We start from the raw sequence: 27,596 nt of genomic DNA, 5'->3' as shown, positions 1-27,596 counted from the left end.
AGGAAGATAAAGTCTTGCTGGGACTTGTGAGAGAGCGAGAGCGTCACAACAGGAAACGTGTCATCTGACAGAGAGGGTTTGAAAGAGCAGAAGCAGAATCTCCCCTTCAGAATCAGTTGGTGCTGCGAGGTAAACATGTCCCTTTGGTTGTACTGTTCTCGGGGCTTTGAGGATTATGCCACTTTGTAACTCCACGATGACATCAGTGACTATGAGCCAAGAGACACTACTGATTGCCTTCATGCTTCTTTCCAAACTCATCTGTGGGTCAGGTAATGACGCTTTTGCTGTTTGAAGTATCCTAGTTAGGATCAATGTCAAATTAAATATATTCTATTATTCTATTATAATGTGTTCTATTATAGTAGTTGATTTAATTTTACATTAGCGTGACAAATACATGTTGAAAACAAATTACAACTTAAACATACCTTGAAATTGAAACAGAAAAAAGAGCTATTTGAGATCCTGTAAATGTTATGAAATATCATTCCATCAATGGATTTCCCTGTAATGTTTTGGAATGGAATGGCCTTTATTGTCATTATACAAGATGTACAACGAGATTGGAGAGCTTCTCCTTTCAGTGCAGTAGTCAAGTTAAAAAAATATATATAAAATTAGAGTAAAAAAGACAATTTAACAAGATATATACAACACATAGTATTGCACAGGAGCATATGCAGGAGCAGACATATTGCAGATATATTAATATTAGTGCAATGATAAATGGTTCATAGTGCAAATAATGACTAGTGTATACAGATGAGTAAAGTCACATATGAGTGTATTGTATTGGGTTGTTAAATAAATAAATATGATTGAAGTAGTAAAAGACCACAATAGTATAATAAGTGTGGTTCGGGATTGGTTGAAAATAGCTTAAATTTACCATGATTTTCATATACTGTGTCAGCTTTCATACAGCACTGCACGTAAAAAACGAGGCCATTTGCCCCCGTACATTTGTCCCTCATTTAGCGCAGTTAATTAGTTCCAGACCAGACCGCAATAAGTGATTCAATATTAACAAATTGAATACTTTTGTTGCCAGAGCAGCTTAAACCTGTTTATGACCTTCAAAATATGTTTTTTTAATCATTATTAAAGCCCTGTAGGTATGACATAACACCCCTATAGTCATCTTTCACATGTATTACCCAATAAGTGTTCTTTCCAACAAGTCACAAATAGAGTATTACACTTCATATCATATCTTTTGAATGTCTTATATTTCTATCTTCATTCATTTAGCCATTTTTGTGCTTGAAAATGATTAATTTAGGCCAAGATTGTGTGTAAACATTCCATTTATTTATAATAATAGACCGTATTCGATGACAAAACAGTAATCATTTATTAATTCATTTAGGCACTATGTTGTCTGCAAACAAAGCACCTTATACTTTGCTGAATCACTCACTCAATTTTTTTTAGTACAACTACTAAATAATTAGATGAGAGATAATTTGATGAAGAAGGTGAAAAACACTGTTGAATTCAGTTTCATTTCTGCAAGTATAACTGTCCTTTAATAAACCTTTTTTTTTCCTTCATATTTTTGGGTGCTGGAGCGGATTCATTGAATTTCTATTATTTCCTATTGGAAAAATTGTCTTGTCTGACTTTTTGGAACAAATCAAGCAAGGACACTGTATTTATTTTGTATTTAGTTGTACATTTGTTTTTGTTTTTTTGTCAACAGGACAGGGTGTCAAACTGTCAGTGAATGTTCTAGATGGCGAAGTCATCGTCCTTTGGAATAAACCGAGAAACGCCACATCAGACATCCTGTACAATGTACAACTAGCCAAGTATGTTATCTTCCGCAGTAGCAACTCCAATCATACAACAGTACTTGTTAATAACATTTATGCTAATTCTAGTTGGTTATGTAATATCATAATTCACATATTGACAGAGGTGATTTGAGCTGACAGGTTTTCTGGCAAATTGGACGTGGTTGGCGGCTGCACTGGGATCACAAGGACCTACTGTGACCTAAGTAGGCTCATACATGACTACACGAGTGCCTATAAGGTCGCAGTTCAGACGGTAGACGGAAACAACACGTCTGAGTGGACGGTGAAGAAATTCCTACCAAATGAAAGTAAGCAAAACTAGATATGATGTTGTGATGTTATGTCATATGTACAATATGACACTGTTATTTTGTTATTGTTATCTATAGTTAATGTTAGGTCTTATTATGTTATGTATGTTTTGTTAGGCGATATGTGTTCCAACTATAGGGGTATCACACTCCGTTACGACCGTTAGTCTAGCTTCGGCTACAAAAGGTGCAATGCCGCGAACCACTAGACCAGTTCTACACCCTCGCAAGTGCACATGGGAGTTTACCTAACCGGTCTTCATGTGCTTCAAAGGCATTGGACTGTGTCCCTCGCGATTGGTGGCTACTACGTGCCATTTGGTCCTTGTACAACCAGAGCAGAAACTTGGTTCGCATTGCCAGCAGTAAGCCGAGCCTGTTTCCGGTGAAACGTTAAATTCACTGAATTGATGAAGGTTAGGACACAGGCCGAGGAAAATTTGAATCAGTTTGGGTTTGGATCTGGATTTTGAATCCTGATGATGCAGGAGAGAAAGAAAATGGGCAGTTTTTAAAATCTAGCAGATACATTCATTCATTTTCTACCGCTTTTTCTTCACAAGGGTCGCGGGGGTGCTGGAGCCTATCCCAGCTGTCTTCGGGCGAGAGGCGGGGTACACCCTGGACTGGTGGCCAGCCAATCACAGGGCACATATAGACAAACAACCATTCACACTCACATTCATACCTATGGACAATTTGGAGTCGCCAATTAACCTAGCATGTTTTTGGAATGTGGGAGGAAACCGGAGTACCCGGAGAAAACCCACGCATGCACGGGGAGAACATGCAAACTCCACACAGAGATGGCCGAGGGTGGAATTGAACCCTGGTCTCCTAGCTGTGAGGTCTGCGCGCTAACCACTCGCTCACCGTGCCGCCCTCTAGCAGATACATCTACAGATAAATGTAAAAGCAGTGGCGGTATAGAACACAATTGTGTTGTTCAAAGCTAGGTTTATATTATTCCAGTTGAAATGTACAATGTACATGTTTTCTTATCTTACAGGCAACCTGCAGCCTCCATCCTTCACCTTGTATGCTACATCTAGCACCATCACAGTCCATGTTCATCAAAAACCTGTCCTGAAAAAGCTCTTTCCCTTTGGGGTTACGTACATCATGTACTTGGAGGAAAATGGTCAAGATGACAAGGTAATCAACTTAGTAACAAGTAAATGTTGAAGGTAGTATAATGAATTGACCTGTTTGTCATTTTTGTCTTACAGAAGACCATAGCATACCTGACAGATGGCTTGGATCAGGGCTCTAAAACCTTCACATCTCTCCGCTGGGGGGTTGAGTACTGTGTGAGCATCATGGTGGAGGGAAACGGCGCTCTATCCACGAGCGATTTATCGCCAAAACAATGCCTACGACTTCCAGAACAAGGTTGGCAAAACTATGGTTTCTTATACAGCTGGGGTTTCCAAAGTGAGGCCCAAGGGCCATTTGTGGATGTGCTTTTAAACCAGGGGTCTCAAACTCACTTTACCTGGGGGCCACTGGAGCTAAGGTCTGGGCAAGGCTGGGCCGCATCAGGTTTTCCAAAAAAAAAAATAAACGAATTAAGAAAAAACAGAAAAATATACAAACTCTTTCAGTGCTTTGGTTTCGATTTTCTAAAATAAAAGCTCTGATAAAACATTCCACTGTTCCACTGAACAAATCAAGAATAAAGAAAATCAATCAATCAGTAATAAATAAATATAATAATAATAATAAAACGGCAAATAATAAAAACTTAAGAAACCACATATAGTTGGTGTGTAGACAAATTATTTTTTCAGATTAAAATTAACAAAGCATTATTAGAGCCCTGTAGACATGACAAAACACGACTATAGTCACATTTATACTTTTTTTATTTACAACATATTGCGCAACTGCAGGGTCTTGAGACACATGCTAACTCGCAAACTAGAGAGCTAGCGACCTAAACGGTAGCCTTCAAGTTATTTCCTTTAAACTAAAATAGCCAAAAACTTACCACTTCCACACGGATAGGGAGGACAACTATTAACAGTTATTTAACCTTTAACATGAACATTAATCAAACGTAATCATTTTTTCTGGGTACATGATACCATTCAGCATCCATATCAAACTTGCGCGGGCCGCACTAACATTAAACTTTCATATCAAGGCGGGGGCCTCAAACTAGTGTCCTGCGGGCCACATTTGGCCCGCGGGTCGCGTGTTTGAGACCCCTGTTTTAAACTGTTTACAAAATGAAAAATATCAACATGGCCCCCACATCCTTTGTTTCTGAGTGTGCGGCCCTACGTACATTTGTATACAACAAAGACCTGAGTATATTTAAACGTATTCACGCCAGCTAACACTTGTGTTTTGCATCGTTACAGAGTGGTTCATAATTGCTGTGTCATCCCTGACGACTTTGGTTATGCTGGCTGTTCTATCAGCTGTGGCAATCTGCCTCCTTTGTCACATGAATCGCCCAGCGAAGACGCCTGCTGCACTGGTATGCACATAAAACATTCTCTTCAAGCGAAAATTTGGCAAAACATGCACTCCTACTGTGCTTGGTTCTACTTCCTGTGGGATTACTTTCCTGGTAAATACAATCGTCTTTGCAAAGGTACGAGCGGGACTACCATAATTACTACACTACAAAATGGTACTTTTTTCTCACGCTTTGAACCCTGTATCATAATGATGCACATCATTTATGGCTAAGTTCCAGGAACAGAAAAGTAGTGCGTTCTGTTTTATGCCGCGATCGTGTTTTTATCTGACAAATCTTTAAGTAAGTTTCATCAAGTGTGGAATTACTACAACTGTTGAACTACGATTAAAAATTTCACCAGAGCTAACGAATGATGCTGGGAACACAGAGTGTAGGTAGGATTGCAATGTTTATAGTGTGTCTTTCTGTGTAAATATCCTGTGATACAACATGGACACCTGCAGGTTATAGACAAGTACGTCCTATATAGTATATATACTTCATATTCTCGGCCATCTCTGTGTGGAGTTTGCACATTCTCCCCGTGCATGCGTGGGTTTTCTCCGGGTACTCCGGTTTCCTCCCACATTCCAAAAACATGCTAGGTTAATTGGCGACTCCAAATTGTCCATAGGTATGAATGTGAGCGTGAATGGTTGTTTGTCTATGTCTTGCCCTGTGATTGGCTGGTGACCAGTCCAGGGTGTACTCTGCCTCTGGCTCAAAGACAGCTGGGATAGGCTCCAGCACCCCCGCGACCCTTGTGAGGATAAGCGGTAGAAAATGAATGAATGAATGAATGAAAGGATGTGTTTATAATTTTCTCATGACATCTTCTCTTTCTAGAAATGCATTGCACGTGACTGGCAGCCACTGAGTGTCGGCGAGGGAACTATGGAAGTGGTCATCGACAAAGGCTGGTTCCTGTCCGGCCCCAGAACAGAAGTGAAAACTTTCAAAGAAATGTCCAACAACCCGGGCGCACTTCACATTTTGGAGGAAGATGCTGAAGCGGACAAAGACAGGAGAACCAGCCTGGACAGCGGCGTGAGTCTGGTGTCCACTGAAAGGCCAAGGAGACAGGAGGATAGCGGTTGCGGGAGCATGGGAGGACCGGAGTGTTCCAGGGACAACGGGGTAGTTTATCCCCAACAGAATGATACCGACAAGATGATGGAGGATAGCGGGGTGGGACTCCGGTGTAAGTTGGATTCCTCCTTCTTGACCGCGACAGGAAAATTGGGGAGTTATCACAGTCAGAGCCCCGTCCTAAGAAATCACGTTGGGGACGAGGAATCTAAACAGATCCTCCCTGATGGGGTTTTAGCCGAAGCGGTCTCCGGCTACAGGGCTGTACCTCAGTCGTGCATATGCTTTGGTGCAGCTCAGTGCACTTGGTGTCTCGGACTTATGGCCCACGAGGCTGAAAGCACTCAAAATCAGATGCTAGGCATGAACAACTTTTTCGATGGTATGAGACACAGTAAAGCAGCTATGAGTGACTTGAAAACAAGGGAGGCATTCCCATTGCTGACAGCTCTGAGAGAAGAAATGGACCACAATATGAACTCTCTGGGCATCTCGCTGTGTGACCTTCAGTTGAACACTGACTGATGATCCTCTATGAAAAGCAAAGAGTTGCTGCTTTGGAATTCAAGTCATTTTACCTTGAATGTATGTGAATCGGGTAAGTGGAAAAAGTATGTAGGAAAGACAGCTTGTTGGTAAAACATTCAGTGCGCGGTGTGATCAAATGCCTCACATCTGCCAAAGGGGAAGTGGGGCGGAAGTGAAACTGTTGGGGGAAATTATTTACATGCTTTGTTTTTTTTTACCTTGTCCATCGTCCCATTGCATTTTTGTTATTTATTATATTTAACTGTCAATGTGTCTCTTTTGTCCTTGTATTAAATATTTGTTTAAATACAATACATATGTATTTTACACGTTGTACAATTCATTTGGTGTAGTGTGAACATGATCATCCGAAGGCTGGTGAGCACCGAGATTGATTGACAGATGGGTCTCAAGTCAGGTTGCTAGCGACCTCAAATGTGAAAACTCCTCACGACCAGTGTTAAAATGACAGCAAAAATACATACATAATGCTAGCTCCACACTCTACAACAGCACTTTTCAAGAACTTTTTGTCAACACTTAAGTGGTATGAAAAAGTTTGACCACCCCTGGTAATTTTTAAGATTTTCCTTTTATGGTATCAGTTACATTTAGCATATAGCAGCCGAAAACAGTGATAGATGAGACGTGAAATGAAGTTTATAGGATTTACAGTTCAGTGTGCAATAATTATTTAAACAAAAAAGTTGGCAGGTGCCTAAATTTGGGCACCCTTGTTGTTTTATTGATTTCAATATCTTTAACACTAATTATTGGAACGCATAATTTGTTTGGTAAGGTCACTGACCCTTGGCCTACATACAAGTGAAGCCAATCACGAGAAAGGGTATTTATCTGAAGAGTAGCACCATGGAAGTCTAAAAAACATTGTCAAATGACCTGAAAGCAAAGATTGTTCAACATCATGGTTTAGAGCAGGGGTCTCAAACATGCGGCCAGGACACTAGTTTGAGGCCCCCACCTTGATATGAAAGTTTAATGTTAGTGCGACCCGCGCAAGTTTGATATGGATGCTGTATGGTATCATGTACCCAGAAAAAAATATTACATTTGATTAATGTTCATGTTAAAGTTTAAATAACTGTTAATAGTTATCCTCCCTATCCCTGTGGAAGTGGTAAGTTTTTGGCTTTTTAAGTTTAAAGGAAATAACTTGGAGGCTACCGTTTAGGTCGCTAGCTCTCTAGTTTGCGAGTTAGCATGTGTCTCAAGACCCTGCAGTTGCGCAATATGTTGTAAATAAAAAGAGTATAAATGTGACTATAGTCGTGTTTTGTCATGTCTACAGGGCTCTAATAATGCTTTGTTCATTTTAATCAGAAAAACCACCTACTATATGTGGTTTCTTAAGTTTTTATTATTTGCTGTTTTATTATTACTGTTATATTTATGTATTACTGATTGATTGATTTTCTTTATTCTTGATTGTCTGCTATATGATATATTTAATTAACATTGTTGATCCCAACAACCAGTGATTTATAAAGGAAAATCTTGAAAATTATCAGGGGTGCCCAAACTTTTTCATACCACTGTATAACAGAATATGAAACTAAATTCAACCCCCATTTTGGCTGGCTTGGGACATTTTAATGATATCACCTAATGTGTCACGAAAGCTGGCCTGTCAAGTTCCTGTATGACGAGTGCTTTGTTTTCTGCACAACAAGAGAAATCATTTCCGCTTTCTAGTCGTCACTCCTGCTTTAAAGAAGTAGACATCCCATAGAATGTACCCGTCCATAAATCCATCCATTTTCTATGCCGCTTGTTGGGGGTATGCTGGAGCCTATCCATTACATTATGTTGTGGAAAAAGTTACATATTATGGAAATAAAGTCAAATTATTCTAAAATAGGTGTATCGAATAAGAAAAAATGGTAACAATGTTAACATTATGAGGACAAATAATGTCATTTTTGTGGCACAGAATATGTTATTTTTCAAACGTTGTAATATTATGACGAAAAAAATTAAGTTGTAATCTTTGTAAAATTAGGTTGTGGAAAAAGTTACGCTGGGCTGCACTGTGGACTAGTGGTTAGCGAGCAGTCCACACAGCGGGTTTTCTCCGGGTACTCCGGTTTCCTCCCACATTCCAAAAACATGCTAGGTTAATTGGCGACTCCAAATTGTCCATAGGTATGAATGTGAGTGTGAATGGTTATTTGTCTATATGTGCCCTGTGATTGGCTGGCGACCAATCCAGGGTGACAGCTGGGATAGGCTCCAGCACCCCCGCGACCCTCGCGAGGATAAGCGGTAGAAAATGAGTGAATGAATGAATGAATGAAAAAATGATGCTATTATGGGAATAAATACAATAAAATCTATGTTGAAATATCTGAAGAAAAAACACCCAAAATAGGTGTGGTGTAAATGTCAAAGTGGCCATTGCATCATTTCATCTGCCAGCATGTAGCTCTTGGTGGAAAAAGTTGAGACACACCTGCCTTAAGACATTAAAGGTGTTTAAATATCAGCTGAGAAATCCGACAAAACCAATGAGTCATAACCGTCTCAGCGTATACAAAATGCCAAAAAGCGTGAAAAGAAGTGTGAAATATGGAGGTTAGTCACTTCCAGTTACAAGAAAACTGCTTGTGATGATCAGCATTCATTTTCATTTCATTTACATACAGGAGTTATGTGTTCTTTATGTGTTGATAATACATTAAAACACGGCCGTGTGTATGTACATATACAGTAACATAGTGACATCAGTCCAGCATCACACAAATCCCCTTCATTCATTTCAAACACCAAGCACTACAACATGAATATTGTTTTAGAATATACAGAATATTGAAGACAGCGTACAGACGCCTCATCTTTTGAAGCTGCTGCTAATGGTGAAAGGAGGAGGGGACTTTTTTAAGCCGACCTTTCTGTGGAGAGAAAGTTGAAGCCAGTGAGCACGTATGACATAACACAAACCCTTCATAATGCTGATGGACTACTTACACCAGCATTCTGTCTGTGAATGACTCTGCGGAGACCAAAAAACATAATTGTATAGATCGATAAAGAATAGTAGCAGTCAAGGCTCTTTTTTTTCCACTCGCACACACACCTTTCTTCTTGCAACAATTTTTGCAGGATTTGCACTTGTACTTGTGGCAGAACTGCACAATGCCGATGGTGAAGAGGATGGCCAGGATGCCGAAACCTACAGCGACCCCGACCGCTGTGGGGTTAACCCTGCTGCCTAGCAACACAAACACAGAAAGCTGATTGCATTCCATCCAGTCAATAAGCAGCAGACAGGAGCAGGCATCTATTTGAACTGAAGTGTCTCTTTAAGAGGACACCATAGTTTGTCCAAGTGTACAATGCTCCTGGCAATTTGCAATTTACAGCATACAGCATGACAACAACAAATACACTACCGCTCCTAAGTTTGGGATGACTTGGAAATGTTTTTTGTCCAGTCTGAGATATGGCTTTTTCTTGGCAGTCCTGCTATGAAGTCCAGCATCCTGAAGTCGCCGCTTCACTGTTGATACTGACACTGGTGTTTGATGGCTACTATTTAGTGCAGCTGTGAGGCATCTTTGTCTTAAACTACACACTCTCTTGCACAGTTGTGCAGCGTTTTTCTGTCCTTGTTAGACCCAGTTTGTGCTGCTCTCTGAAGGGAGTAGTTAACAGCATGGTAAGAGATTTTAGTTTTAGTTTAGATTTTTAGATGGCTTTTCTAATCATCTATTAGCCTTATAAAATGATGAACTTGGATTAGCAGCCATACCAGGAGATTGATGCAGAGGACTGACAGTTGTTGATAATAGGCCTCTATGCAAAAATGGAGATCCTTCTTTGAAAATTCATTTTGTTCGTGAAATGGATAAAAATGTTTGTGAAATGCATGAAAATTTGTTTTTCTTTGGAAAACAAAGTGATCCCAAACTTTTGAGCGATAGTGTACATTGTTAGCCCTTTCCAGTGGTACCTCGGTTTTCATACGTCTCGGTTTTCGTATTCAAAATCTGAAATTACCTCTGATTGTGAGTCTTTAATAAAAGGCAAACAATTGAAATTCATAATTTATATGTATTGTGCATGTACATTACTGAATAAAAGTTTTTGGGTTAATATTTACATTTTTTTGAATATTGTAATTTGATTTACATTATTTCCTGTTGTGGTATTATCATTTATCTCTGTTAATTGGTTCCAGACCCAAGCGTGATAAGTGAATTTCAGCAAAAGTAGGATACTTATAAAATTAAATAAATCGAATATTATAGAGCATAGAAAATGTATTTCCAACCTTCTAAATGTGGTTTTAACATTAATAGAGCCCTCTAGACATGAAATAACACCCGACTTTTACACTTACCATAAAAAGAGTAAATAAGCCATCTGAGACATAAAATGAGATTTGTGCTGCTAAAAATGTGTTTCCTTGAGTGGTGGTTGGACAGGAAGTCATGTCTGGGGTTTAGAATTGAGTTTCAGCTTGTGTTTTTATTAAGGATAATTGCGGCAGTTGTGAAATAATAAAAATTAATAAAATCTGGTGCTTTATTGTAACATTACTGACACCTAGTGACCGGTGTAGAACATCACATATCATCAAAACGTCTTTGACTGCGTCTTCTGAATGCCTGATATATGCATTTTAGTTGATTTAGTCATTGTTAGGCTTGAAAATGCTTAATTTAGGCAAAACAAAATGTCTAATAATGTATTGTGTGATGTATTAAAATATATTTTAGAAAAACCATGATAGAGTGAAGTTGCAAAATTTGAACTGCAAAGTGGCAACTCTACTGACAAAAAACGAGGTTTCACCGCATAACAATAATAATACATTCATTTTAAGGGGCACTAAAGTTATCAACTATCATGAAATGGAAACGTCACATTCACTGTATTGCTTCAATAATACAATCCGACTATGTTAAAGTATTTAACTGTTCATACCTGAAATTAAAGGGCAAGCTTGTAAGAACATAAACTGTAAGTAATGGGCTAGAAAGAGTAGCATGACAAACATACAAAGTCACAGCACATCACAGCTTACCATTATTGCCCATATCCGAAGCTCTTGTAGCCCCCGTCTGTCGCTCCTCCTCTTTCAATGTAACTTAAATGTCAATATTGATTTTTGTACGTAAATAATGAGCCCGATTATTCTCGCCTCTCTTTTCTTCCTACATCTTACGTCTGTGTGGTGACGTCCCCATACCAAGCATTCTTAAAAACCGGTTCACCTGCTTTCTCTGTCCTGCCTTCCTATTGGTGTTTTCCTCTCTTAATGTGAAAATGGAGCTCTCTAAAGTGAAGCATTATTGTCATCAAGCATTTTTTTTCTTTTTAATTTACCCTCAAAGTACTCTGATACAATATCCACAAGACGCATGACCTTTTGTTTCGATCATTTGGAGCGCTCAAAGAAGCAGAATGTGTGTATTTCCCTCTTAAGCACTTCCTGAACAGCTGGCCAGGTGATGACACCTCACTCAGGTGGCAAGTGGGGTGTGGACCCCTGTTGGACAGCTGAGGTACTACATGCTAATGATAAGATTTATGTGCAGGTGTTTTTTGTTTGTGACCAAACTTTTACCACCGAGGGCCACATACTGAAAAATACAAAAGAAAAGCATGAGGGGGTCACTTTGGTATTTTACATTTTGTAAACCAGCCTAAAAAAAAACAGAAAAAAACATCCCCCATTGGAAGCTTTGTGTTGTGCTCATTTTTTCCATTCTTTTTTCTAACAAATATTTCAGCTACATTCTTGTGAATCGTTTTTCTCTTGTAATATAACCTTCATTCCAGGTACACCCTGGACTGGTGGCCAGCCAATCACAGGGCACATACAGACAAACAACCATTCACACTCACATTCATACCTATGGACAATTTGGAGTCGCCAATTAACCTAGCATCCACGCTAACCACTCGTCCACCATTTATTTATATTTTATTTTTGCAGGAGTTAACAAGTGTATATTAAATGTAACTAAAAACATGAACTGCACAATTAATAAAGTATCTTACGATGGTGAATGTTATTGTTTTGAAGACAGAACAACAGAACAAAGTGAACAGATTGGAGGGTCCACTGTAACGCAGTTTTTGAATTGATATATGAAATAAATGAAATGATTACATCATTAATTACAAACACACAAAGATGTATATTTTCCAGTCTGAGTCATCAGAGTTGTGCAGTGTGGAGTTAATCAGTCACCATCATGACAGTAAGGCCACGTCTTGAGCAGTTATTTTAGCATACTATGTGCTTTTCTTTTTAATTCAGTTACGGCACATCAGTTAAAAAAAAAAAAAAAAAAAACGATAAAACATATCTTCATCTAATTTGCTTTTTTTTGTCAAGTTGTGTAGCTTACCAGTATTTCCTTCGTGGGCAGGGTTGTAAAAAGTTAAAAATTCAGTCCACACACTAGTGTGGTAGTTCACCATTTCAATTTCAAACCAATTCAATGTTGAGATCATTTTTAAAAATTTAGGTGAGAAGTGAGAATGAAGGACCGATCTTGTTTTTAAAAGAAAACTAAAAAAAACCTGTTGAATGAAATCAGTTGTACTAGACCCTAAATTCTATCACATAAAATGGATGAAGTTATTGTATATGGAACCAATGTGTGGACAACGGACACTATTTTTGTATTTACTGTTTCCCCGATACTGTTCCTCTAGAACAGGGCTTCAATTAAAGGGGCCCTATTATGCTTTTTCCACTTTTCTGACCTATAAATGAAATCACGATGTGGTATTCACGTGTTAAACGAGAAGAGAATAAGGTTTGTGCATTTGGAAGTGAGCCATGAAAGAAGTTTTGGATGCGTCTACATGTTAGGTTTTAAGGAGTTCTACTGACATCAATGTGATCTGGACATCCTTATTTGGGCTGCAGATTGCCTGCACTCAGTAAACACGGAGCTAAGTACCCGGAAGTCCTCGGGAGCATTTGGGAGTGTGCCCAATTACAGCGGGCATACGTAGAACAGAGGAGTAAATTAAACTGTTTGGGTCGGATGCAGGAAGTCCGTGGAAATACTGCAGAAAGAGGTGCAGAATCTGGAAGATCTAGAAAGCTGTCTGTGAGGGTTAGCATATGTAGCTGCTTTACAACGTAATACAATGTGCCGAAAATTGCGCCTCTTTAAGAATTGCTGGTTTGTTACGCGAGTGTGCGCAATGCTTCGTGGGTAATGCAGTGTGAAGCATGTGTAGCGCCCCTTGCTACTAAAATGTAGGCGGCGACAACATGCTGTTGTAGTAGGACTGCAAATATCTCTCGTCAGGTAACAACTGGACCTAACCCGTGGCGCCGATTCTCACATCATCTGAACGTGTGCGCCCTAAAGTTCTTCACTTCCAAATATGTTGTGTTCAGTTGAATGTTTTTATAAATATGACTATGTTCAATGAACTTTTGAACTCGTTCAAGCACAACACGGTTCATGGGTTAAGTCCTTGCATCTTATCATTATGGCTGCAGTGACATCAACTGCTATCAGTGGAGTTCACTTAAGGTGAACGATGAGGTAGGCGCGTCACATTATTTGGCTGAAAAAAAGCCATTTACTGGAAAAGTACAACGTAGCAATTACAATTGTTGTATTGTGTGTACATTATTTGTATTATGATCATATAGTAAACACCCTGTATAACACACTGTATTGGTGAAGCATTGATGGTGGATATGTTACTTTCCAAAGCAACTATGTGTAAACTGTGTGTGTATCTGTGCGACAGAGTGGGTGTAGCCCACAATGTTTTAACTCCAGGTTAAGGTGAAATGTGGAGCTTTCAATCATTAACTGGTGCTGCTTTTAAGCTTGACTTGTAACCACTAAAGCTGCACTTCCTCTTGTGGCCATGAGATAAAGATCCCGTCACACAAAGGCACGCCTGGGCACCTGGATGAGGATGTCGGTCCATCGCTTCAAGCGGCGCAAGGACGTGGCGAGAGCATGTTAAGTTCAACTTTGCCGAGAAGTGACAAGGAATAGTTTTCGTCATCGATCTAAGTTTCAGATTGGACAAAGTGTCGCAGGCTGACAGCTAAATTCCAGGTAAGGGTGGTCATAAAGCCAACTTCTATGAACTGTATTCATGTCTGTTGCGTTCTGTATCATTAATATCTATGCATTATGCCTATGCATAATGCTTTTTGTTATATTGGGTACCGGGGAGGAAGTTTATTTAGTAAATTGTGGTCCCACACCTTTGAGCTCGCTGTTTAAAGTTCTATTATTGCAGAATTTGCGTATCCCGACATGCTTAGAACACTCAGAAAAGACCTTTGATCCGCCCTCAAATCAAATATCTTTCATAAAACCATCCAAGTTATCCTTATCAGTGTATTTGATAGCTGGCCATGTGATATGATTTTATTTCTGTTCTCCAGACAATTTTAGAAAGACAGATTTTAGCATCCAATATATTCCATACAATCAATGTCAATTTCATCTATTTTATTTATACTTTATGACTGAATAAGCAAGCCCACTTTACAATTGCACATAAAAGAATGGTAAACATGTCAACGCAGGAAGTGAACACTCATTAACTGCTGAACCACTGACGAGGTAAGATTGAATAAGATGCTGCTTTTCTGACATGTTGAATGGTGTAAATGTAAAAATGTGATGTACTTCTTTGTGAAGCATGTTCGACATAAACTAAACCATAACTCAAACCATGGTTTTTGTATGCCATAGTTGGTTTTGATCTTTGTCAAAATTTGGCCTTGGGTTTTTTAATATTGCACACAAACCGTATTGTATCGCTCGGTGAAATGGAGTGGCCAAATAATGCACCGTATTCATTGCTGGCTTGCTGTCAGTACATTTCTTTTATTGAGTGCCACAACTAAATAACCAGCCATGGGGTCAAAGAAATCTGTGCATGCCAGCACTTTGATAAAGGTGAAAAACATTATTGGATTCGATCTCGCCAGAATATACAGTAAGTTTGTATCAACAATGAGTTGGATTTATGAATTATTTATAATTATTTATATTTGAGCTCTTTTTTCTTTATGTAAAACTATAATTATTTGCTATAAAATTTATTTTTTCTTCATGCTCATGTTCATTTGGGGGGAGTGGGCTGTAAATGATTTACAACAAAATAACAAAAACTGAGGTATCAATGTAAATGAATTAGATAGTAAGTATCAGATACGTGTACAGTATATGGATTAGAGATCGACATATATGTTTTTTTTTCAGGGCCGATACCAATTTTTATGAGTCAAGGAGGTCGATATTTGCAGCTGATATTCATTTGCAAGTGAAAATATTGGCAACAAAAATGTTTCATATTAGATTTTTGAAGTTTTATATAATTAAATATATATAAATTGGAACAATAACACATAGTGCAATACAGTTTGTGCTTTTTGTTAAGGAAGACATAGTCATTGATGAAATTCCAATTTCTAAGGTTAATGATGGTGAAAGGCTCTCTTATTCTGAAGGCCAGAAATGTGTCTTGACGGGGTTTCACCCAGAACTTGCATGACATGAGTGGGGACGTTAGGTTCCATTAACCCAACCCTAAGCGGTAAAACACAACACTCATAGCCGCACTAGCATGCTATGCTAAACTAAGCTAACCGAATAACATTTAAAACATTTTCCCAAAAATTGTCCCTTATTAACCCGAAAATTGTCCCTTATTATCCCGCCTTATAACCCCGTTTTACGGTACCTTTGTAGTGCAATGTGAGACGTGGAGTACTGTGAGTCATCCAGGATCATACAGTTAATACCATGATTTGACTGTCAATACAACACGAGCAAGTAAACACACCTGCGGTTTAAAGGTGTGTGGTGTATGTAGCCTATTGTGGATGTAAAAATGCAGTTTGTAAAAAATGCAGTTTTGATTATGTGATGTAGTTTAAGTGTTTTGGTATGACTCGTGTAAATCATCTGGGTTTGGGTTTGGGGAAAAAAAACTCAACAGGAACTTGTGCATTTATTTGTGTGTGTGGATGTTTGGGTATAATTTCAAATGTAAGCGCTGGAGGCAATGATAAGTTGCAAAGACTATAAAAAGAAACAGACTGCAATTTGTCCACTGGGCTCGAAAAAAAGGGATGAAAAGTTTGGAGTGGGTGTATGCGGGGGGAGGGACTAAAGTGAAAAAGGCGCACAGGTAGGCAATGACAGAAGCGGCTTCAAGTGTCAGGTTACCTGGAATACTTTGGTTTTGTTTGTAAGCAGGGCTCAGCCACTCCAAAACAGGTCTCTCTCTCTCTGAATCTGCGCAGCGTCGAAACTTAACGCCACGCACCGGCGTGCTTTATTACAGGCCTGCGGTCGCCGAAAGGGCCGCTGTCCGACACCCTTGGACCTGGATTTAGTTACAGGGCGGTAGAAAGACAAAGGGAGGTAGAAAATAAGAGGGACAAGACAAGTGGAGGGGACATAAAATCAAGTCAGCTTTCAGGAGTTGAAGCTAGGCGGTGGAGGAGGACAAGGCGTCTTCGTTGGACTGTGACGTTCTAGAGGTCCGACCTCCAAAGAGGGGGCGACAGTGTTTTATAGGTCCTAACGCTGACTGATAACTGCATCATGTGGGTAAGTATGGAGCTGATTCTCTCATGAGAATCCACTGACTAGAATCATTACCTAATTATGCACGTTGTTCACAAACACAAAGACATCCAGTGGTGATGGGTTTTTACATGCTCAACCAGTCTGCATACGGGACTGCAAATACTGGTTCACCACTATGGAGATAGCTGTCTATCTAGCTCCTAAACACACAGCCGTCATAGTCTTAATGTTTTAGCAGAGCTAATGTCCTTTTAATGAAATAAGAGTTTGAGGTGTGGCAATCTTGGTCTATAAATAGATATGTGTATCTTCTGAGTCATGTTCTTCTATAATAAATGTCTTTAGTTGATAATTTCATAGGGTTAGGGTCAAACTCTGCAGTAACATGCAGTAACTTCATAATTTGGGATCATAAGAAGTCCATTTCTGTCCTTTCTTACTGTAATGTAGCCCATAGGAATAGTTATTGAACTCCTTTTTCAGATTACGGTAACACTTAACAACAAGGTATACAAAATTACAGTAGTTCATGAGGAACGACCCTCCCTCACCCTCAGTAAATACTGTATTTTTATGTAAGTTATTGTAAAGAGAGACTTGAATTACTTTGAAAGTGTTAAGGATGCACAACAGTACCACCCCCAACACAACAAGGTGAGCGCTAATGTTCAATGTGAGCACTCAACACAAGCTCCTCCACAATGTCATATGCACTTTTTTCAAAAAGGTCCTTTTGTACTTTGGTTCAATCGAGGCTTCCATTGTCAGTGCTTTTATCATGCAGGGTGGCTTCTACTGTAACCTAATTGTGCTTTCAGATGTCACTGAAGATGGATTAGATACAATAAAATGAAATGAAATGAATTACCATATGGTACATAGCATACAAAAGGGCATATACATTATCCTATACAATCCAGTCTGAGACCAGCAGCCATTGCCTCACTCACTTATATTAATATACATGGGTGGTTGATGTGACGTATTTTATATTGGTAAAACTGGTATTTCATTGGTGAAACTTCACAAGGTACTCAACATTTTATTTCTGATCATTGCTTTATTCTGGTCATAAAAATGTTTTGCATAAGATTATGACTTTGTCAAATGTAATGTTAAAGTAGAGGGCAACCTTGGTTAGAGTCCATTCCAGAAGGCTGGACTTTAACCGAAACACGTTTTTATAGTTTTACAAACAGAGAACAATTCGAAATACATATAAATACATATGCTGTAATTGATGAACGAGAGGTCATTCAACTAACTAAAACTAACAAGAACGTTTTGTGATTAAAAAATTAAAAAATAAATACATGAAGAACCCACTGTATTAATAACGCAACAAGATGCACCTGATTGTATGCTAAATGTAAATGTAAACAAAACAAATATCACGCTAATCAGGGCATACAGTAGGTTCCAATGTCGTATTATTATTATTTCATTATTCAAGTTTTTTCCACAATAGTTAGAATGGCAAATTATGATTATTTTAAAAACAAATTTACAATTTTATTTTTTTCTTCATAATATTCAAAATACTACTACTGTGCCTGTGTTGGCAGGGCTCATGACATTGTTTATATTAGTCACGGTGCAATAGCAAGGCAAGGTAGCAAGGTAATACAGTATACCTCAGATTTTAGTACAACCTACGTAATTGGTCTATCAAGGTCATAAAAAATATAAATATCTATTTTTTCCATGTGTAGATTTCAGTTGTGTGCAGTGAATCAGCTGAATGTGTGCTTTATAGGATGAAACTATGGAAATTGTTATATAATACAAGCCATAAATACACATTGGCACCTGTGTAATTGACCCCTTTTACTGTACACACACAAAACACCAACTGTTAACAAACAATTATGCAACTAAATGTGATCTCTTGCCTCAAGGTATTGTGAGCGCCGTCTCTTTTGAAAAGATGTTTCACAAGCTCCTCGGTGAGGAGTCCACTACGCGACAACACCCACCGCCATTCTGTGCATTTTTAACAGCCCATCTCATTCAAGACACGGGCAGGGAATAGATTACATAAATGGCCTGAAGTCATCATAGTGACTGCTACATTCAGGGTGGCACATGGATGTAACGTGACAGCGTATGCAGGATTTATTACTCCTTTGTGTCCACTCTTGGCATTTAATGCACCTATTTGTAAATGCAATGGGACACCTCGCCATTACTGGAAATACGAAAGAAAATATGGAGCTGTTCTTTGTACCAAGAATGGTCTTCCCAAAAGTGTCCCCAGTGTTTCATCATCAAAGAGGTGTCGTCCACCTCCTCCTCCTCCTAATTTGTGGATTAAGAGGCGTTTTAGTCCTGTCTAAATGCGAATATACACATGGCATGATAATAGTAAGAACACTACAGCACAAGGGCTAGAAATGAATTGCATACATGTTGTGATGGTAGCATGCTAACTGTTAGCAAATTAGTTATTTTACGCTCATCTAAACTGCCTTAGCACTTTCGGTACTTATGCTATCTTGCTACGTGGTAGCATGCTAACCATTAGCATGTTAGCATTTTTGCTATTTTACGCATGTTTAAATACAAATACATACAGGTACATGACATGATGCTGGCAGAGTGCAAAACTGCCTTGGTACTTTAGCCACTTAATGCTATCTTGCAAGATGCTACCATGTTAGCATTTTATATATTTTACTCATCTCCAAATGTAATTAAGTGCATACATGTCGTGATGTATGGACACACCGACTTGGCACTTTTGATATTTAGTGATATCTTGCCGGGTGCTACCATGCTCACTGTTGTATTAGTCATTTTACTCCCATCTAAATAAGAACACCACAGCACTGCTTTGGCACTTTCAGTACTTATGTGCTATCTTGCGACGTGGTAGCATGCAAACCATTAGAATTTTTTGACATTGTACACGTGTTTAAATACAAATACATACATGGCATGATGCAGGGAGACTGTAGAACTGGATGCTAGCATGTTAGCACTTTACCTATTTTACTCATGTCCAAATATATGTATGTGTGTGTGTGTGTGTGTGTGTGTGTGTATTATATATATAAAATATATACTCACGCAGGTTGCTAGCATGCTAGAATACGCTGGCCCAGAGTTTCACAACAGGTGGCATGCCCATTAAAATTTCTGCCTGAATTTTTCTAGTTATTATTATGACTACTACAACAGGATAACAAATAAATCTCCCCATGCACATCATTTTGTTACATAGTTTCAGTTGTGTTGGCTTTTTATATAGCAATCTTATATAGAGATTTATTGTGTGAAAAAGTGTATGGTTATTTAAATTCTTGATGTTGATTGCTGTATTTATAATTTATTAATATTATTAGTATTTATTCACTTATTTGTATTTTATGGTGAGGGGATTTATATTGTATTCTGGATTTTTTTTTGTTAATAATTTAAATTGGTACACACGTTCCATCTTACAAATGAAAGACATAATATACAACAATGCTGTGTGTTAGAAAAAGTCAACATAAAATTGTGTTGTTTCCATATGTGCTCACCCTCTAATTCTGCCCCCAGACTGGTCAGCAAGTTGAAGAAAGCACAAGCCCGTTGAACCCGACGCACACAGGTAAAACACCTCATTGGCACATTGTTGGAATTTAAGGAGTAGTACTGCACATTTTTTTTGGCACATTTATACACACATTTATTATTTTCCGACCCACCCTGCAGTGGTTCCGCGGCCAGGCCGCCACAGAAGGCCCATGACGGCCCCAAAGACTCAGAAAGAGAAGGCGTCTAAGAGGAAGAAGGTGTTGTTGACCGTGTTGGCAGTCGTGGTGCTGCTGGGGATATTGGTCACCGCCGTGTACTTTAGTGAGTAAAACACTGACATTCATTTTCTTTCTTAGACAAATTTAGACAAAGTGGTAGGGCTCATGTCCAATACGGTATTTTAAATAGTGTGGCATCACAGTGTAGAATGCCAATAAAAAGAGGAACATGCTGCAATAAACATAAGGCAACAATAAAAAACTCAAGTTGCCACATGACTGTATCCTCTCTTTGAATGTACCTGTCCTCTTCCTTACAGTTAAGCAGCTGATAGACAGCAAGTACTTCTTCTGCACCCGCTCGTTTAAGTTCATCCCGTTGGATAAAGCCTGTGATGGAACGGACCATTGTGCAGGAGGAGAAGATGAAAAAACTTGTTTGTCAAGCTTCAAAGTCAACACTACCTTTCCAGGTCAATCTTTGAAATTCTTTGAAGAGATTTTTTTAAATGACTCGCTCTCACCGCTCATTGTCATTACAGTGCGTCTCATGACCCGCCAGAGCGTCCTGCAGGTGTACAATCCCAGCTCAGGGTGGAGGAGCGTGTGCAGCGAAGGCTGGACCCAGCGGCACACGCAGACGGCGTGCACACAGCTGGGTTACACAGAGTGCGGTTTAAGACACGGAATACTGGACGGTGATCTCACGTAACAACTATAAGACAATGTCCTTTCTTTGTTGGCAGCGACCCTCGCAGCACCAAGATCCAAGTGAACACCTTGTTAGCTAACCTGAGATCTGGACCGTTCGCTGCGCTCAGGTCGGCGGTGGCGGCCAGCACTCCTGTTGATCGGGCAACAGTCGACCGGTGAGTGACATGTTTGTCCTTCAATAAAAAGACACAAAAACACAGGTGAACATACAGGAAGAGGTTTGAAAGAAATTTTAGACATTGGGCTGCACGGCGGTTGAGTGGTTAGCGCACAGACCTCACAGCTATGAGACCCGAGTTCAATCCCACCCTCTGCCATCTCTGTGTGGAGTTTGCATGTTCTCCCCATTCTACTCCGGTTTCCTCCCACATTCCAAAAACATGCTAGGTTAATTGGCGACTCCAAATTGTCCATAGGTATGAATGTGAGTGTGAATGGTTGTTTGTCTATATGTGCCCTGTGATTGGCTGGCCACCAGTCCATACCCCGCCCAAAGACAGCTGGGATAGGCTCCAGCACCCTTCACAACCCTGGTGAGGATAAGCGGTAGAAAATGAATGAATGAATGAATGGGGTAGAGCAGTGATCCTCAACTGGTGGGTTGTGACTCAGAAGTGGGTCACATATTCATCCTGACTGGGCGTGTGTAAAACAGAACAAAGACCTTTGTACTCTATGTTCACTGCACAGTTATGAGTGAAACAGCTGATTTTGTGCTGGTCCCAGAATTAATGTAATTTTGTGTAATTTATGCATTATTTGCATGTCTGCATTTACCATGCAGCTTGGTGCTTAGTTTGGAAAATAAAAAAATAAAACTTAAAGATGACAATAAAAATGTATGTAAGAGTTCCCACCTATTTGATATTTTTATATTTTTTTTTATTTTGTAAAAAGTGTTGAAAAATTATAAATATATACATATATACTGTATTTAAAGACAAAGCTTTGTGTTATTATTAGTATCAACATTTCAACTTTTTCTATGCCTGTTGGTATAATTTACAATTTTTTTCTTTTTGTTTCATTTTATCTACACAATGTGCCCCAAGCCGATTATAAAAGAAGGCATTGGCCACAAATTTTGGACACCCCCGCTACAATTCTCATCCACTATTTAGCTTCCTTTGTCGCTGGAAATAAATGGCTGCATTACAGCAGTCGTTTTTATTGCAAATGTCTGAAATTCTGGCATTTATGATCGAGGTTAGATATTTTTTGCCCAAGCTTTCTGATGAAACCGTATCATGTGGAAACCGGGGCGGATGGAAACCGAGGTTTGACTCTGTGCTTTCTGCATGTCACCAATTAAACTCCTTACCAATTTCCCCCTTTTGTTTCACAGTTTTTGTTCCCTTTCTTGAATTAAATGACAGTTGTTGTACGTTTGTGCTATCTTGTTTGTGTTTGACTCACTCATTTTTCCTCCCTCTGACAGGAGAGTATGCACATCCGGAGCGGTGGTTTCCTTGTCCTGTTCAGGTTGGTTCTATTTATGGAGACACAACCACTGGAGCTAGGGGTGTTTACAGGTTTCTGGATGGTTGACTAGGGCTCCAGGGTGCTAGACGCCGTGCGGTTGTGTGACTGGTTTAACACTGACAGGCCCGTACATGTCCGCTCTGAGCAAATCCCTGAGCAAACACAGGAAGGAGCACAAAAGTGTTAATGAATTGAAAGAAACCAGTTAAACTTGGTTTGCCTCGTCAGATTAAAAGTAGCACAGTCACCAAGGACTGGTTGTCTAGTTGTAAAATGTCCATGTATGTCAATGAATGCCCGACAGGAGGACGATAATCATTGTAATCATTTAAATTATAATAAATAAAATGTGTTTTGTTGTCAGACTGTGGCCAGGTGGGCCAGAATCGTATTGTTGGGGGTACGGATGCAAACATTGAGGACTGGCCGTGGCAGGTGAGCCTACAGCAGGGAGGCCAGCACACATGCGGGGGCTCACTGGTGTCCCCACGCTGGGTCGTCACCGCGGCACACTGCTTTGCCGGGTCAGTACTGTACTGAGGATTTTGTTGTCATGCGCATATTTTACTCATACTCACACCGACCCTTACCCTGCAGCGGTAAGAAGGAGCTGAGCCGCTGGAAAGTGTTGTCAGGCCGGACCTACATGGGCACCCTGGGAGGTTCTTCTGTGGACAGGATCATACTGAATGGAGACTACAATCCTGCCCGGAATGATTACGACATAGCACTCATGAGACTCACCAGCCCCATCAAAGTGGGAGGTGAGAGCTAACAAAACATATTAATGGTGGAAGTGGTTGAATCATTTGCGTATCTGGATGGACACTTGGATTGTTTTGTATTCCTGCCCTCTAGGGGCAAATATAGTTATACACACGTGCAGCAATGTTGCAATAATAATAATCAGTTTTGATGTACTGTCAGAGTGTTCATTCATTCATTTTCTAAAACACTTATCCTCACAAGGGTCACGGGGATCCCAGCTTCCCTGTCCCGATCCCAGCTGTTTTCGGGCGAGAGGCGGGGTGCACCCTGAAGGGCAATTGGACAATTTGGAGTCGCCAATTAACCTAGCATGTTTTTGGAATGTGGGAGGAAACCGGAGTACCCGGAGAAAACCCACGCATGCACGGGGAGAACATGGAAACTCCACTCAAACTCGGGTCTCCTTGCTGTGTGGCCTGCGCGCTAACCACTAATCCGCCGTGCAGCCCTGTCAGAGAGCTATTCATTTAAAAATATGTTTATTATTAGCACTACATCATACTTTGTTCCTCTTGTGTATGTCTTCTATAAAAGGCAAGGTCAGGAGTCGCACAGTTTTGGGTAAGTTTTTACACCGGATGCCACTCCTGACGCAACACTGGCCGGGAATCGAACACCGCCAACATGAAAGACAAAAGTGTGTTCCGTTACCAAGTTTCAAAAGTCCACTACATTATGACCGCTTAAACAAATCCAAAGGATCTAAAGGCTGGACAGGAAGTGACATCAGGGGTTTCAGAGTTGAGTTTTAGCTTGGCGTGGATTACAGCTACACCAGTAGCCTGTAATTATTGTGATTGTTGTGCTTCTTGTGAGATCATTCAAACCTACAATAAAAGCCGGTTCTGGAGCTCAAGCCTGGTGCTTGTGTGTCTCTCCAAACATAACAGTAACATTACTGACACCTACTGGCCAGTGTGGAATAGCACATATAACAATAACAATTAATCTTTTGAATCCCTTTTGTTCATTTAGCCATGTTTTTATGCTTGAAAATTTGTATTTTATGCAAAAACAAATTGTTAATGAGTTTCAATATGATTATTTTTGACTGTAATAGGCTATATTCAACAGAATGATGTATTAATTAAGATAGTTTTGAAGAAAAATGAAGTGAAGCCACAAAATTCAAAGTTCAAAGTGGCTAGGGATTATTGTAAAAGTAACCAAAGTGTTCAACAGTGCAGATGGCGTTCTGATTTGGAATATTTGAATTATGCCCCAAAAGCTGTCACACTCTGTCATATGTTCTTACTCCACAGTCGACAAAAATACCAGTATGAATGCTCAGCGAATCTCACCAAAGTGCACACTATGTATCGTTTTGGGTTTTTTTTTGGACGTCCACAGTAACAAACCACAAGTGTAAAAATAGCTTGAAAGCCTTCAAGGTCAAATCCAGTTTGTCCAACCAGCTGCTTTAACAAAGGTCAGAAAGACTCAAATAATATGAACTACAGGTTGATGTTTTCCTTCTCTACCTCCATTTTCCAGTGAGTCAGAAGCCTGTTTGTATTCCTCCAAAAGCCTTCGGCCTCACTGCTTCAGCCCCACTGGTGGTGACTGGTTGGGGCTACCTGGAAGAAAATGGTGAAAAAAATGCACCATGATGACGTTAAAAAGAAAAGAACATCTAATGGGGCTCGAAAGTAACCGCGTACCCTTGCTTTGCCTTTAGGAAACATTTCTCCATCGCTGCAGAAGGCCAACATCCCTCTGATAGAAAGGGCCAAGTGTTCCAGTCCCGCCGTGTACGGCAGCTCCATCACTGACAGGATGATCTGTGCCGGTTTCCTGGAGGGGAAAGTGGACGCATGTCAAGTAAGAACACAACCTTCATTGTTTTAACACTAAACACTGATGGTAAAATGTAACTGTTGAACGTCAGGGCGATAGTGGCGGTCCGTTGGTCTACTTCACCTCATCCAGTTGGTATCTGGTTGGGGTGGTGAGCTGGGGTGTGGGTTGTGCCAGGGAGAGACGTCCGGGCGTCTACTGCAATGTGGAGGAGATGCTCAACTGGATACACACCGTCATTGAGGTAAAGCATACATTTAACAATATGCTCTATTTGACAACATAAACTCCAAGAGGTTAGTAATAATAGCTCAAGCTTAGCAGGTTCCTTATTATGGTTGCTTTACCGCCTCCTAGTGGTAACTAAATATCAACGCATGGCAATGACACATTTTCTCATGGTCATTCAAAACCAAGGAAATTTAAGCTAAAAAAACACTTCATATACACATATATGACATCTTTTCAAGCGTAAATACACATAGTAAATATACAAAGTGAAATTTAAATCACACTATAAAAGCAATTACGACTAAAGTCAAATGAAAATATCAATATTAGGCAAGTTACAGTTCAAACGTGTGGGTACAGATTGAGGATGAACATGGTCAAAATTGGTTGAAATACATATCAAAACGTATCACATCGGGCGTTATGTCCTTTTTATGCTAAATTTGCGAAAAGTTAAACAAAAAAACAATTGTAAAACCTCAGGGTCATATTTACGTTCGCCATCTTGCCTCGGAAATATCAGGACAGGCGGTAGAGATGTGCAAGTCATGAACGAAATGCTCAAACTGGCGAATTTCACACTGATTCGGGACTCACGGGTACTCGTTCACTTACTCACCCCATGCTACGAGCCGGGTGACATGTCTGGGCGTGATTAGATGCGGGGCAAATTAAGGGAAGGGATGGAACTGGGTGACTCGAGTGAATCGAGTTCCCTCTTGACTGCAGTGATTTTCTCATAAGAACTCGAGTCAATGAAAGAAATCGGGTTTCCCATCACTAACAGCATGTTTCCGGGAGATGCCTTTCAGAGTAAAATACTAAAAAAATAAAAGTCAAATACCGGATATGCGTTGAATAAAACTGAATATTATTATAAGTGTTGTGCGTGTGTACCTAATGTTGTAGTGATTGTACTTCTGATTCATCCAACCCTGGATATCTTACTCTCATCCAGAAAAACCCATGAGGAACCAAAACTGCAAGACGATGCTGCAAATTGAAGCTGTGCTTTTTCCACTAAAGAACCATATGAAAAAGGAATTCACATTTACATATACATTTGTACTTATTTCAGTTTGGTTTCATTCATCCTATCCCAGGGCACAAGTGAGTGGACGTTATATGTCACTGAGGGAACTGAGGTGTTCGTAGCAGGCCAAGAGAGAACAATGCAAATGAATAATATATTGTGCCAGCATCCGGCATCATTTGTTTACTTGCAATCAACATGGGGAAGCTGGCACTGTATATTTATTATTATTATGGTTGCAAGCATTGATGTGGAAGTCATCAATAATGGATAAACAGATTGTTTTACAGCACAAAACAATGATTCTAATAAGCACTTTAAGTTAAAAAAAATAAAGCTAGAATTGCTTGACATTACTGTTTGTGTAAATTATTCAAGCAAACTGAATGTACTAAAGTCTCAACTTGCAAATTGTGTATATAACATTGGTAATACATTCTTTACATTTTGTATTTGCTGAATGTCTGTGAGTGCGCAGACCTCACAGCTAGGAGACCAGGGTTCGGTCCCCGCCCTCGGCCATCTCTGTGTGGAGTTTGCATGTTCTCCCCGTGCATGCGTGGGTTTTCTCCGGGTACTCCGGTTTCCTCCCACATTCCAAAAACATGCTAGGTTAATTGGCCACTCCAAATTGTCCATAGGTATGAATGTGAGTGTGAATGGTTGTTTGTCTATATGTGCCCTGTGATTGGCTGGCGACCAGTCCAGGGTGTACCCCGCCTCTCGCCCGAAGACAGCTGGGATAGGCCCCAGCACCCCCCGCGACCCTCGTGAGGAAAAAGCGGTAGAAAATGAATGAATGAATGAATGTCTGTGCACATTTTCAGTTTTGAAGAATTGTTCAATTTATGGGTTTAAGAAAGTGATGGTAGTAAATAAGTTAGGAAACATGATGATAATCTAAGATAGTAAATTGTGATCACACATTATTTTATTGTATATATCTTAGAGTTGTTTTTGTAAATAATAAACACACATTTGCCAAATAATGTCTAATATCTGGGTTTTTATTCAGTGTGCTGTTTTTAGATGTTTGTCAATAAAATGTGCTATTATTGTAGCT

The 27,596-nt window shown here is 39.7% G+C and overlaps 2 protein-coding genes and 1 long non-coding RNA gene across 4 annotated transcripts; 2 read left to right on the top strand and 1 right to left on the bottom strand.

Moving 5' to 3' along the window:
* Positions 1–127: 127 nt before the first annotated feature.
* On the top strand, positions 128–7,364 carry il10ra (interleukin 10 receptor, alpha). The gene is made up of 7 exons (XM_058080896.1): positions 128–272; positions 1,706–1,814; positions 1,941–2,110; positions 3,123–3,268; positions 3,343–3,505; positions 4,480–4,598; positions 5,430–7,364. Exons 1-7 carry the CDS (start codon positions 176–178, stop codon positions 6,195–6,197), a joined length of 1,572 nt encoding a protein of 523 aa, XP_057936879.1. The 5' UTR covers positions 128–175; the 3' UTR covers positions 6,198–7,364.
* A 6,763-nt stretch (positions 7,365–14,127) lies between these two features.
* Positions 14,128–27,531, top strand: tmprss4a (transmembrane serine protease 4a). 2 transcript variants are annotated; one of them, XM_058080815.1, is made up of 13 exons: positions 14,128–14,272; positions 20,312–20,363; positions 20,468–20,611; positions 20,829–20,981; positions 21,051–21,177; positions 21,255–21,377; positions 22,661–22,704; positions 23,069–23,228; positions 23,302–23,468; positions 24,967–25,062; positions 25,151–25,293; positions 25,361–25,513; positions 26,459–27,531. In XM_058080815.1, the coding sequence occupies exons 3-13, from the start codon at positions 20,500–20,502 to the stop codon at positions 26,468–26,470; spliced, it is 1,290 nt and encodes a 429-aa protein (XP_057936798.1). In that variant the 5' UTR covers positions 14,128–14,272; positions 20,312–20,363; positions 20,468–20,499; the 3' UTR covers positions 26,471–27,531. The 2 variants fall into 2 exon arrangements, with proteins under 2 accessions (XP_057936798.1, XP_057936797.1); XM_058080814.1 differs by lacking the exon at positions 14,128–14,272 and adding an exon at positions 16,422–16,789.
* On the bottom strand, positions 15,828–26,038 carry LOC131135023 (uncharacterized). Its single transcript, XR_009131518.1, has 7 exons — positions 25,996–26,038; positions 25,393–25,467; positions 25,134–25,266; positions 24,954–25,049; positions 22,639–22,856; positions 21,301–21,395; positions 15,828–16,562 (listed from the first exon to the last, which is right to left on the bottom strand). It is a non-coding gene; the product is annotated as an uncharacterized LOC131135023 (long non-coding RNA).
* Positions 27,532–27,596: the final 65 nt, after the last annotated feature.

Source organism: Doryrhamphus excisus, chromosome 8, assembly GCF_030265055.1.
Source record: "Doryrhamphus excisus isolate RoL2022-K1 chromosome 8, RoL_Dexc_1.0, whole genome shotgun sequence".
NCBI lineage: Eukaryota > Metazoa > Chordata > Actinopteri > Syngnathiformes > Syngnathidae > Doryrhamphus > Doryrhamphus excisus.
The sequence above is the reverse complement of the archived record's forward strand: the minus strand, read 5'-3'. Positions and strand labels throughout refer to the sequence as shown.

What these genes read in the sequence shown, in the direction of transcription:
- il10ra (XM_058080896.1), top strand. Translation starts at nt 176, where the DNA reads ATGCCACTTTGTAACTCCACGATGACATCAGTGACTATGAGCCAAGAG. An exon ending in GAAATTCCTACCAAATGAAA is followed by an intron (nt 2,111 to 3,122) that starts GTAAGCAAAACT and finishes CTTATCTTACAG; the next exon opens with GCAACCTGCAGCCTCCATCC. An exon ending in CCTACGACTTCCAGAACAAG is followed by an intron (nt 3,506 to 4,479) that starts GTTGGCAAAACT and finishes GCATCGTTACAG; the next exon opens with AGTGGTTCATAATTGCTGTG.
- tmprss4a (XM_058080814.1), top strand. An exon ending in GATCGGGCAACAGTCGACCG is followed by an intron (nt 21,378 to 22,660) that starts GTGAGTGACATG and finishes TCCCTCTGACAG; the next exon opens with GAGAGTATGCACATCCGGAG. An exon ending in GGGCTACCTGGAAGAAAATG is followed by an intron (nt 25,063 to 25,150) that starts GTGAAAAAAATG and finishes CTTTGCCTTTAG; the next exon opens with GAAACATTTCTCCATCGCTG.